This window comes from Dermacentor albipictus, chromosome 3 (assembly GCF_038994185.2).
Source record: "Dermacentor albipictus isolate Rhodes 1998 colony chromosome 3, USDA_Dalb.pri_finalv2, whole genome shotgun sequence".
In the NCBI taxonomy this organism is placed as follows: domain Eukaryota; kingdom Metazoa; phylum Arthropoda; class Arachnida; order Ixodida; family Ixodidae; genus Dermacentor; species Dermacentor albipictus.
Window position 1 is genome coordinate 27365670 of NC_091823.1, and position 12665 is coordinate 27378334.

A 12665-nucleotide genomic window follows, 5' to 3' on the forward strand; every position below is an offset into this window, starting at 1 on the left:
ATGTAGATTTAACAAGAACAAAGGCTCAATTAGGCCACTCTAAAGGAGTCTGCACAGCTTTTTCAGCGCTCATTGTGTTATTATGATAATGTGTAAGTGCCACAGCATGCATTGCATAAAAGTGCACACCTAGCAAGTGTGTATAGGTGCAGTTTGCATAGTGCTAACATAAATTGCTTCAGCAGCCTGAGCATTAGAAGCTGCGATGGTTGCAATTAGCCATTTCATGGTGTTAAATTGTGCCTTAGTGGTGCCCTCAAACACCTATCTAAGTAATCATCGAATGGTCTCCCTATTGAAATACATTGCTTCATAAATCCGCTGAAAAATTTTTTAGAATCATGAGCGGCAACCATGACAGGCAGAGTTAGAGGTTGTTGTAGCACCTTTACGCAGCTTTTTCTCTCCTTTCATCTCCACTAGTGCACTGGAAGCTACATGAGGAGGAATGGCAAGGAGGCAAGGCACTGCCCAAAAGTTATGTTGCTGTGTGTCATAGGCTTGAACATTTTCTATTGTTTTTGTTCTTCAAGATATATTGGCCCCTACTTCAGTACAGGCATGTGCAGCGCTCGTCAACTCAAATGCACAATAAGTGCTTGTCTAGGCATGGTCTGGGCTGCAGCTGCTGTTTTTTTTTCCCCTTTTTCTGGTGGAGCTGGCCCTTTATGCATGCCTCTCGGAACATTTGACAAGCCATGCTATGCCATGTATGCTGGCTTGACCACTGTGGGACCGTGCGCCATGTTGTTAGTGCTCGACCACCGATGGACCCTGACTTGTATGCACATGCATTTCAGACAACAGCTGAGATAGCGGGAGGGAGTCATCCCCTTGTCAGCGCCTTGTCCTGTCTGCATTTCTTCTTGTGTGCCGTCACTTTTGGCGCTTCACCTATTGAAAGCTATGCACCAACTAGCCCCACAACGTGTTTTACTGGAGCCATCCCCGTATTGCTACCATCAACAGACTAAAGGGATGATGCATTGGTAACTATACTGTTGTAGCGACTCAAGACTGAGTACAAAGCAAAATTAACACAACTACGGAAACCTTCACCACTATTAGTGCACTGAGTGATATTAGAGGATAGAAAGAATGCTGTGCGCAGTGGAGAAGAAAATGCAATTTTGAGCAGACAGTGGTCGTTCGAGACAGGAAGTGCAGATATGAAATACTTTTTCACTCTTTTTGAGATCAGACATATATATATTTAATTTATTCAAACCCAAGGTAACAATAATGATATTATAAAGAATGTTCTCGTGATCGTGAAATGTGCCAATGACAGACTCCATTGTTGAGTCCACTTACATCCGCTTATGACGCTGCTACTTACGACATTACGAAGAAAGGGCAAGCAATTTTTCCTGCTGCATTGAGTGCAATTCCCTGTTGCATTGAGTGCAATAATACTTGGCACGCATGTTCACAGAAGCATTGTCTACAGATCGGCAACATTTTCTTACCATGTTCAAAAAGTGCTTTTTTTAGCTGTTTGTTTCAAAGCACAATTTCATTTTTGAAGCTCCCTTAAGCATTCATTCATCTTGATGACCAATGGTAGCTGACAAAGTTTAGAGCAGTTAGGTTAGGGGCAAAGAGTACCTGGGAGTAAACGAGGCAGCCCTTGGCATCACATGGCAGCAGGTCATCAAGCAGCACCGTCGTCCACTGACCGTCCTTACAAAGCCGCACCTGGTACACACCCTGGTGGCAGATGGCGCGAGTCACCATGACACGCTCCACCAACTCTGGCTGCTCGGCCAGTACAGCAAGGGCCGACAGTAGCCAGCAGTTGCCTAGGATGCCTGCGGTTCAATATTGCAGATAGTTGTCACAAAGGGGGCAAAGAATCCTGCAATAATACTTTAAAGTACTTTAGTTTTCTTGATATGGAGTGAAATTTCATAAATACTTAGACAATCAGCCTGTTCAGCTATGTTCCAGTACGCATATCTCAAGCTACATGATGGAGAAAGGTTTCTCTTGGGAGAAAAAAAGAATACAATGAAAGCAGTAAATAGCTTCAGCTAATAATTACGCACGAATACAAAACACCAAAAAAGTTAACTACAGAATCGACTCTATTCACCCTCCTCTGGATCAGTTGGCGGCGGCGGAGGCACTCGTCCTGCAGTGGACATAACATAGGCGGCGCTGCCGTTGCCTATGTTATATTTACTGCAGGACGAAGGCATCTCCCTGCGATCTCCAATTACCCTGTCCTGCGCCAACCGATTCCAACTACCACCCGCAAATTTCCCAATTTCGTCGCACCACCTAGTCTTCTGCCGTCCTCTACTGCGCTTCCCTTCTCTTGGTACCTATTCTGTCACCCTAATGGTCCAACGGTTATCTAATCTGCGCATTACGTGACCTGTCCAGCACCATTTCTTTCTCTTAATGTCAATTAGAATATTGTCTATACCTGCTTGCTCTCTGATCCAAACCGCTCTCTTTCTGTCTCAAAGTTATGCCTAACATTCTTTGTTCTTTGCGCTTTATGCGGTCTTTAACTTTTTCTCAAGCTTCTTTGTCAGTCTCCAAGTCTCTGCCCCATAGGTCAGCACAGGTAAAATGCACTGATTGTATACCTTCCTTTTCAATGATAACAGCAAGCTTCCAGTCAGGAGCTCACGATGTCTGCCATATGCGATCCAATCCATTTTTATTCTGTTAATTTCCTTCTCATGATCAGGGTTCCCAGTGATTAGTTGACCTAGGTAAACATACTCCTTCACAGTCTCTAGAGGCTGACTTGCGATCCTGAACTCTTCTTCCCTTGCTCGGTTGTTTATCACTATCTTTGTTTTTTGCATATTAATCTTCAACCCCACTCTTACACCCCCCCCCTGTTAAGGTCCTCAACCATTTGTTGTAACTCGTCTGCAATGTTGCTGAATAGAACAATGTCATCGGCAAACGGAAGGTTGCTGAGGTATTCGCCTTTGATCCTTACTCCTAAACCTTCCCAGTTTAATAGCTTGAATACTTCTTCCAAGCACGCAGTGAATAGCATTGGAGAGATTGTGTCTCCTTGTCTCAGCCCTTTCTTTATAGGTATCTTCATATTTTTCTTGGGTAGAATTAAAGTGGCTGTGAAATCTCTGTAGATATTTTTCAGGGTATTTACGTAAACAGCCTGTACTCCTTGATTACGCAATGCCTCTGTGACTGCTGGTATCTCTACTGAATCAAATGATTTTTCGTAATCTATGAAAGCCATACAGAGAGGCTTATTGTACTCTGCGGATTTCTTCATAACCTGATTAATGACATGGATGTGACCCATTGTAGAGTATCCCTTCCTGAAGCCAGCCCGTTCCCTTGGTTGACTTAAGTTCAGTGTTGCCCTTGTTCAACTGGAGGTTATTTTGGTAAATATTTTATATAATATTGGGAGTAAGCTAATGGCCTATAATTTTTCAGTTCTTTAACGTCTCCCTCTTTGTGGATTAACGTAATGTTTGCATTATTCCAGTTTTCTGGGACCCTTGCAGCCGATAGACACTTCGTATAAATAGCCACCAGTTTTCCTAGCATTATATCTTTTCCATCTTTGATTGAAGCGACTGTTATTCTATCTTCTCCTGCCGCTTTTCCCCATTTCATGTCTTGCAAGGCCCTTCTGACCTCGTCTCTAGCTATAGGAGGAGTTTCTGTATCCTGTTCATTATTGTTTCGAATGGAGTACTCCCGAGTCTTCTGGGTACTGTGCAGGTCATTATAGAATCCTTCCACTGCTTTTATTATACCTTTGAGATTGCTGATGTTATTACCCTGCTTATCTTTCAGTGCATACATCTTGGTTTGTCCTATGCCAAGTTTCCTTCTCACTAATTTCAGGCTGTGTCTATTTCTTATGGCTTCTTCAGTCTTTCTCACCTTATAATTTCCAATATCATTTATTTTCGCCTTGTTGATCAGTTTTGACAGTTCCGCGACTTCTATCTTATCTCTTGAGTTGGACACTTCCATTCTTTGTCGTTTCATTATTAGGTCCTTTGTTACTTCGGAGAGCTTGCCTACTGGTTGACTTGGTGCCTTGCCTCACACTTCAATTGCTGCCTCTGAAGTCAGCCTCGTTACGGTTTCATTCATTACCTCTATGTCATCATCATCATCTCTCTGTTCTAAGGCTGCATATTTGTTTGCAAGTACCAGCCTAAATTTGTCTCCTTTTACCCTTGCTGCCTCTAAGTTGACCTGTTTCTTCTTGACCAATTTTACTCTTTTTCTGTTCAAATTGAGGTGAATTCTAGCCCTCACTAACCTATGATCACTGCACTTTACCCTACCTATCACTTCTACATCCTGCACTATGCTGGGATCGGCAGAAAGTATGAAATCAATTTCATTTTTTGTTTCACCATTAGGGCTTTTCCAGGTCCACTTTCTGTTGCTACGTTTCCTGAAAAAGGTGTTCATTATTCTCAGCTTATTCCTTTCTGCGAATTCTACCAGCATCTTTCCTCTAGCGTTTATAGAATTGACGCTGTAGTTGCCAATTGCCTGTTCACCCACCTTCTTTTCCCCCACTTTTGCATTCAAGTCGCCCATTACTACTGTATACCGAGTTTGCACTTTTTTCATTGCTAATTTAACATCTTCATAAAACTGATCTACTTCCTCATCGTCATGACTGGATACTAGAGCGTAGGCTTGTACTACCTTTAACCTATACCTCTCATTCAGTTTGATTACTACTACTGTTACCCTCTCACTAATGCTGTAGAATTCATCAATGTTGCCCGCTATGTCCTTATGAATTAGCAATCCTACCCTGTATTGCTTTTCATTAGGGATACCTCTATAGCAGAGGACATGGCCATTATTTAGCAATGTATAAGCCTCACCAGTTCCTCTAATCTCACTAAGGCCGATGATATCCGAAACAATGTCTGATAATTTCTCAAAGAGTCCTGCTAAGCTAGCCTCATTCAAGAGGGTATGGGTGTTAAACGTTGCAAGGGTCAGTTTCCATTGATGGCCTGTCCGGACCCAGAGATTCTTAGCGCCCTCTGCTGCATTACAGGTCTGACCGCCGCCTTGGTCAGGTGATCCGCAGCTGCTGGGGACTGAGGGCCATTGGGTAATTGAGTGAGTCATTTGGGAGGGAGTGCCGATAATATCCCAAACAATGTCTGATAATTCCTCAAAGAGTCCTGTTAAGCTAGCCTCACTCGTTCAGTTAATTCAACCTACCTACCAACACAAAGCTGCGACAAGCTGTTTCACAGGGCAGGTGAAAGCGAATTGCTGATTTAGAATTAACAAGTTGAGTATTCAATGGGACATCACCTGATAAAATTATTAAACCAACAAAAGTCCGCAAGTATTTGTTACAATTCATCATTAAAATTGACATCATATGCCACAACTTTGTGCAGTATTTTGCAGCTTCGTAAAGCAACAGAGCCCTAAGAAACTGTTTATACCAAAGTTAAGAATGTGCCGACTGTAAAATAAATATATAAATGCAATGATGTCTTACGTGCAAGAAACAAAAACATTGCTGGTCATGCTGTTTACTGTAACTTTTTCACAAATAACCAATTGAAGTTCACTTCAGTTACAAAATTATTTTTCAAAGGCGTAATAACAAATGCTTTTCTTTCTTTCTGGTATAAATAAATGACAACATAAACCGGATGATCGAGTAAAGAGTGCTTTGATGACAACTGCTTTGTCTAGCTGGCTCAATGACAGCCAACTAATCAAAGGATTGCATTTCAATGGGGTCAGTGTCTCTTGAAGAAAGTGAAGATGCAGATGCGACAATTCCAGTCCTTGAAAAAGCTTTCAGGGTTTGAGCAACAACCTTCAAATTTCTTGGTACAGGTTCTATAGAGATAATAAATGCAAGTAGATGACACAGAAGTACAAGTTAAGAAAAGGAAAATGCTTCTTCTTGGTCACAGAGTCCTAAGGTTGCAACAGTTCCTGAGAAAGTGCCATATTCTCAACATATCGCTTTTGGCAACACCTTTCACTTCAGGTAACCTACAGTTCACTAATTGAGACTTGTATTTATGCAGCATGTGGAATAGCATTCAATGTGATGGTTCTATTTTGTTGCAGGCACTCAGCGAAGTCAAGACATTTCTACTGCTGATGCCAGCAATGTGTTCAACTATGTAACATGAATATAATTCTGATGGGAAGATTTAATTTTATTCAATTTTGTTCACCATACTGCAAGAAAAAAAAATCGAAAACACAAGCCAGACCTGAAGCCAGAAACCAGTTGAAAGTTCAAAAATTAGTATGCAGGAAAGATCAAGTGCTAACAAACCTCTGGTGCATACAATTGCTAAAAAGCTCACTCATAAGTTTCTTTCATCGCACTTGTTTAGCCAACTAACACATAGGGAGAGTCACTGAATGATGATTGAGAAAACAGCTTCCAGGAGCACAAACTGAATGTCAAAACCACATTCACTTAAGAACAGGATGCCTACGTTCTTAGAAATAGCATACAGTTGAACCTTGCAATAACGAAATCAGTGGGGAAACCGAAAAAAATTTGCTTTCGCAAGAATCTCATTGTCACGAAAAGAGACGGCACAGATAGGTAACGCATCACAGAACAAGACTTCGCAGTCAAAATTCCATTAGCCTACTTTGGCAAGCTTTGCTCGAGGATATAGAACCGCAATGCCGACAGTACAAAGTACACAGTGTGCGTCCACCAGCAGTCGCAGTACTGCCATGGAGCAGTATTCTCGGTCAATTGCTTTCAGAGATACAATCACTTTTGCGACATTTTGCATAACTTGGCACCGGACGCAGAGCAACAGTACATGCAACAGCATTTTTCCAGCGCATACTGTCGCCCGTAGGCACCGATGCGTCCTGTGCTGAGCGCTAAATTTATTCTATCTCGTGTACCCTAGGGCAAACGATCGAGATTAGGGGTCCTATGCGCAAATCTACGTTCGGTGCCAAATTTGCATGTGATGCCTGTCGGGTGGCACCAAAACCAGCGTTCTTGAAGCAAAGGTACGCGTATTCCCGTATGATCACTCAATCATGGCTCAATGCATGGCACTCCATGCTGCAACGGGAATCTCAAGTGCCATAAACAATCCCATGTCGGTGGGAAGTGGATTTCCTTGTTTTTGCCGTATTTTTCTCACCAAGGCTCACATTATCCGGTGCACTGCCACGATCGGCAATTGTTCTTCGAAACGCGCATTCAGTTTTGCCTCATGCGATTGGCCTAGGCTGCGCCGAGTCGTCAGCTGCGAGGAACGCAATTGAATGCGCGTTATGAACAACGATCTACAATCTCCCCTAGTAGGTGTGCAAAAACCGCCGTCACATGTCGGTAGCAACATGCACGCCACTTTAAATGGGTGATCAATAAACAAGATGGTGGCCATGACATGTTTCCAGCGCATAAGATTGCTTCTGACGCTTGGTTGTTTTTGTAAACAAAAATGGCGGTGTCCACAAAAGTGTAATGTGGTGGTACTTTACACAATTTTAGTGCATAACAATTGCATTTGAGGACATTTTGGAGCCTGCTAGCCCTACGCGAGTAGGTAATATGCGGGGTTGCGTACCGGCAAATTTCGTTGTTGTGGGATTGTAGTACAGTGACATTTCGTTGCAGAGAGGTACAAAATACATTAAATCCTATGGCATTTCGCTGGACATACGAAAATATTTCACTGTCGCAAGAATTTTGTTGTTGCGGGATTTGACTGTATTGCCAGCCAGGCTGACCTTGTGAAAGAGACAGAGCAGTTTAATGATAAGAAATGTGGAGAGGTCAGCCAGAGGAGTACATCTCTGGCCTGCTACTCCACAACTGGGGCAAAGGTGTGGGGAAAGACTGCGAGGAAAGAGAAGTTTAGGTGACAGGGCTGACCTTGGGATATGTCAGATGGCATTGGGGTTCGGAATACGGTCCACGATATCTTGGATTCCTTGGGGTCACAGGTTATTTCAAATGGCCGAAGCCATTTGACTGCAATTTCTTCCCTTGGCTCATCGGGATTGTAGTACAGTGACTTTAGTAGAGGTGGAAATGAGTCGTCCACAAAGGGCTCCCGATTCTGCAAAGTAACACATTTATAGCAAAGTAAATTTACTAGCACAAGTTTTGTTACAGCAGAGTTGTGAATACCAATGAATTAACAGGAAGCACTCTTCATAAATGTGCTTTGGTTAGAGCAAGTCAGACTGATTTCAGTTTGTACTAGTAGGTGATAAAGTATAACAAATCAAGCTAGTCTCTACTTTGCCATTACTATGAAAAACTGCTGAATCTGCTAATTTAAAGCCACGTTCTAACAACAACTGAGATAAAGGCACACATCACACATTTCTACAATGCTGAGGGTAGTGTACAGATATCTAAGTCTCTACTTCTAGTATCATGTTTACCGCAGCAGTTAACCTCAGCAGCTGCTTGAACTAATGTTTCCCAGCCATCTTATCATTTCATTCATGTTGTCCTTCAGCTACATTATTTTAAGATGTGCTTCACTAAGAAACTGAAACATCAAAAACTGGATGCCCCTGTTGCACTCACCGCTTTACAAAATGAGACAATGTGGTCCCACCGCTCTCGTGCCTCGCTTTCTTCAATGCGGCGCAGCTCTTCCATGAGTTCACTTTCGCCACGCCCTGCGGCACCCCGCGGCCGTGCAGCCTCCGGTCGAAGGGACACAAGGCTACGTGATGTGCAGCACATTTCACAAGCTGCGTGGGGGCCAGAGTTGAGAAATGTACATGACGGGCATTCCCAAGCATCTTCACCGGGCTCCCCGAGCAATTTTGTCATGCGTCGGTTGCGAGTGCTGGCTCGTGCTGTGCCAACATTAATTAGTGGTGGCCGCTGGGTGCTGCATGCACAGCATTCAGCAAGGTGGTTTGGGTTACGCAAGGTGCAGTGAGGACACACCCAACTCTCATGAGGCTTGAGTGTCTGGTAACGTTTTGCTGCCACACTATTTAGCTTGGAGCCACCACAGGCACTGCAAAATCGGTCCTGGCCCGGATTGATTAATGTGCACTTCACACAGACCCAGCGCGAAATGGTACCACGGCCATCAGATGTCCCACACACTTCACAGTTCGAGGCCGAAGATGGGTTGTGAGCGAATGAGCATCCTGAACACATCCACATGTCCTCCTTGGGAGCAGCCAGGCCATTACCGGTAGCAGGGCTTGATGGAGAGCTTTTGCGTCCATCTAATGTCTGAGTTCCTTTTACTTCAGAAAGTGAGCGGCTTCGTCGCGCTGTAAAATGGCGCTTCTGAGAACCCAAAACTTCAGCCAGAAAGCCAAGGCTGAACGCATTGCGTGGTAGCAACAGCGGAAAGGTTGCTGCTGGCATGCGGGACAGCCCACAGCCAGGGCACTTTGCACATGATGCCTCATTGTGCCGTGAGCATCGCTTGCACACCCATGGGGAATCCAGAAGTGTTACGTCATCTGCGGAATGGGCATTGGCTATAGCCGAGACGAGTGCACCACCTTCTGCACTCAGCCTGAACAGACGGTTCAAAGCTCGTCGAATGAGTGGCTGTTGCCTATGTCGTGGTGGCTCCTCAATCGTTGGGATGAGAGAAGATGGGCTTTCTGGCGGTGTCGCATAATCTGCTGAACTGATTGTTGTGTCACGACCTAGTGTTTTTCCATTTAAAGTTCCTGTGGCAACAATGTCATCGCAGAATGGCTCTCCACAAGCCACACAAACCTTATTAGACAAGGAATTCCATTCTTGGCACTGGAAGCAGTACCACTTTTCGCTAAGCCGTGGTGGTGTACTTGGATCAACAGGTTCATCTTTTTTTGGCTTCTTCTTCTTGATGCACTTGACGAATGTGTGGTCTAGATAGTTTGCTGGCGAGTTCTTGTTGATAACAACTTCACCTGCTACAACACCATTGCTATTAAGACCACTAGCATCCTCAGACAGGCACTGGGAAAGCTCTACATACAAGGGCTCGTCGTCTTTAGCAGATTCTCCTGAAGAATCCGTTGTGTCATCCGCATCTTCTGGAGGTGGGGGTAGGGGCAGGTCATCGGGAATATCATCTATGACGGAGTCATCTTCATCTTCTGGCAATCCATGCCAACTTATGCACCGGGGCTTTTTCTCCTGTTTTTCAGAAGTTTCAGTGTTATCATCACAGGGTAAGTCATAGATGTGCTGTTCAGAGTTCTCGCTCGTGTTCCTGACATGTTTCGTACAGGGGAGCAAGGGAAGAAGAGAGAGAGAGAAGGTTTGAGATGTGTGAAGGACCTCTGCCAACAGTAAGCAAATTTGCATGTTCATGCCTAATATGGAAGAATGTGGAGCAAAGAATTAATATTGCCCACAGTTGCTCCACACTATGTCAACTTCACTGCAAACTACATTTAAAGAAGCAGTTGCAATCAAGTTTCTGGCATACATTCAGTAGTAGCCATGAAAATAAGCATCAATACTAGCGATATAAGAACAATATCACAATATGAACAAATTAGTTAAACTGAAGGGATAAGGAGTTATATATATATATTTTAATACTGAGAACTTTTTCAACATGCACGGTGATAATATGCATGGTGAACTGATAAAGATGTATAGTATGTGAAGCAATGAAAGCCTATATTATGTTCTAAGTCACACCACATTGCTGCAATGGGAAACATTTTCCTTTTATTATTACAATAATTATTTAATTATTCATTTTTTGCAGTGATGTACTCATGACACCATGAGTCAAAGAGTAGGACTCTGTCGCTGGCAACCTTTGAATGTGTCGGTACGGTCTCTATTTTAGGGATCATAGCTTTGGCGCCTGCACTGTCAAAATGGTGATTAGAAATGTCAGACTCGACACCAGAAAATATTGGCAGACCACAGACAATAATGAGTGCCCCAAGCATACTGCATTGTTATGTGTTTTTCAAAAGACTAAGTGCTTTAGAGGCATTGGAGAAGTTGCTTCTATAAAACACGCTGCTCTCGTCAAAAATAAGGGTTCATCAACCGAATTTGGAAGAGCAGGTAAAAGCTCTTTCGTGCAAACTACGGTTTGATATGCGGTTCAGTTGATAGTAGATTTAGCGTAGGCGCGTGTTTCTACGTTTGCGTGAAGCGCAGCGCTCTTAAGTGGGCGTAGGCGGCGTTGCCGTCCTGTTACAACCCGCTCGTCGTCGGTTGACGCATGCATCGTGTCCTTCGGTCGCGCCGACGCGGCGACGATACCGCTCGTACCGGCGTCGGGAAAAGCCAAAAACAGATACACGCAGTGTCGCGGTTGGTGGATACGGCGTGGGTGAGGATAGCCGCCTTTTATCACGGAACTCGTCGATTTGAACTGCGCAAAGTTAGTTAAGCCCGTTCTCTGGTGTGCATCCCTGAAGAGAGTGCAGAAAAAAAGGCACGCAGCACCAAAACGCTTCGCAGCACGGCGCCAAGCATTCGGGAGGCAACAAAACAGAGGAGACTCGAAACCCTCGTAAGTTGATCAGCTGTGACGCACAATCGATCCGCTCCGCGTCTCGCGCGTGCTTCTTGCCGAACACTTTTCGTTTATGTGCCTTGTTCGACGGGCTATACTACATGTGCCTGAGTGCTGTTTCCCCAAGTTTAAATGCTGCGATTCACGGTGCACGATCAATAAGCCGACTACGGCAAGCGCGCATGCTACTACGGGTGCCTTTGACAAATTGTTCACGGTTAAAAAATTATATAGAAATAAAAGTTACGTTCGTGTTGACTGTGCGTGCGCACTCTGCTTCGCTAGAATACACAAAGTGCAATATATAAATAGCCTTGGCGATGTGCTTAGAGATAATAGCACATAGGCGATTTGGACCGCTAATCCATTCAGCTTCCAAGCTAACCCAGCTGCTGCTCAGCAGTGTATGTAACTACCTGTGCCCATCGCAAACGTAGTGCGTGCTTAATCTGCCATTCAACAGACCGATTAACTGCAACAGAAATAACATGCACTGGATTTCTCATATACAACGTTTATGGAATGTGCAATTTGTTTGCTGTATCTTTTATTTATTTCTCTTGAAAACACAGTCATGCTGGACCGCATGCAGGTTCGAAGCACTACATTACGGATTACCTTTCAGGAGCAACAGAAAACGCTCCAGGCTCCACTCGGCTCTCCACTCGACGTGATGTTAGAGTGAATTTCGAAGACCCGTCCTTGGAGTTTTGGGGCAATGGTTCCCTGGATGCATCGTCGTCTTCGGGCACCGTTCGACTTGCGCCGCAGCGTATGCAGGATCCGCTGTCTGTCGGGTTTATGGAGGTACAGTTTTTGCAGTGCCATTGCAATACGGAAGCGTTGGAGCCCATCGCGCATTTACGACCAGACTGCGCGTCGTGTAGCGAGTACGAAATTAACTAAGAAAGTGGCTTCAGTTTCCGACGACCGCGGATACAGTAACTGAACGGGGCCCACATTCTCCGGATCATTGCAATCTTAGGGCTACTCGACAACAGTCAAGGATTACACAGCAGCAGATCCTTGTTGATTTGGTTCTGGTTCTGTGCGCGTCGCTAGCACATCACAGCAATCACAGCAAATCGCTGGCACGTTAGTTCACCCAGTGCACGATAGACGGCTTCGCGCCCGCTGTTCCTATTTTCTTCTCGTATTTTGACTCAGTGCACAAAATATTGCCCAAAATTTGCG

General features: G+C 44.3%; 1 protein-coding gene across 1 annotated transcript in view; it reads right to left on the bottom strand.

Moving 5' to 3' along the window:
* Positions 1 to 12629, bottom strand: part of LOC139057337 (calpain-D-like) — a 31525-nt gene extending 18896 nt beyond the window's left edge. Inside the window, exons 1-4 of the mRNA XM_070535300.1 lie at positions 12090 to 12629; positions 8546 to 10196; positions 7880 to 8066; positions 1609 to 1811 (exon numbers count right to left, since the gene is read on the bottom strand). Of these exons, the coding sequence (XP_070391401.1) occupies positions 1609 to 1811; positions 7880 to 8066; positions 8546 to 10196; positions 12090 to 12325 (2277 nt within the window). The 5' untranslated portion in view covers positions 12326 to 12629. The remainder of the gene's footprint in view (positions 1 to 1608; positions 1812 to 7879; positions 8067 to 8545; positions 10197 to 12089) is intronic.
* Positions 12630 to 12665: the final 36 nt, after the last annotated feature.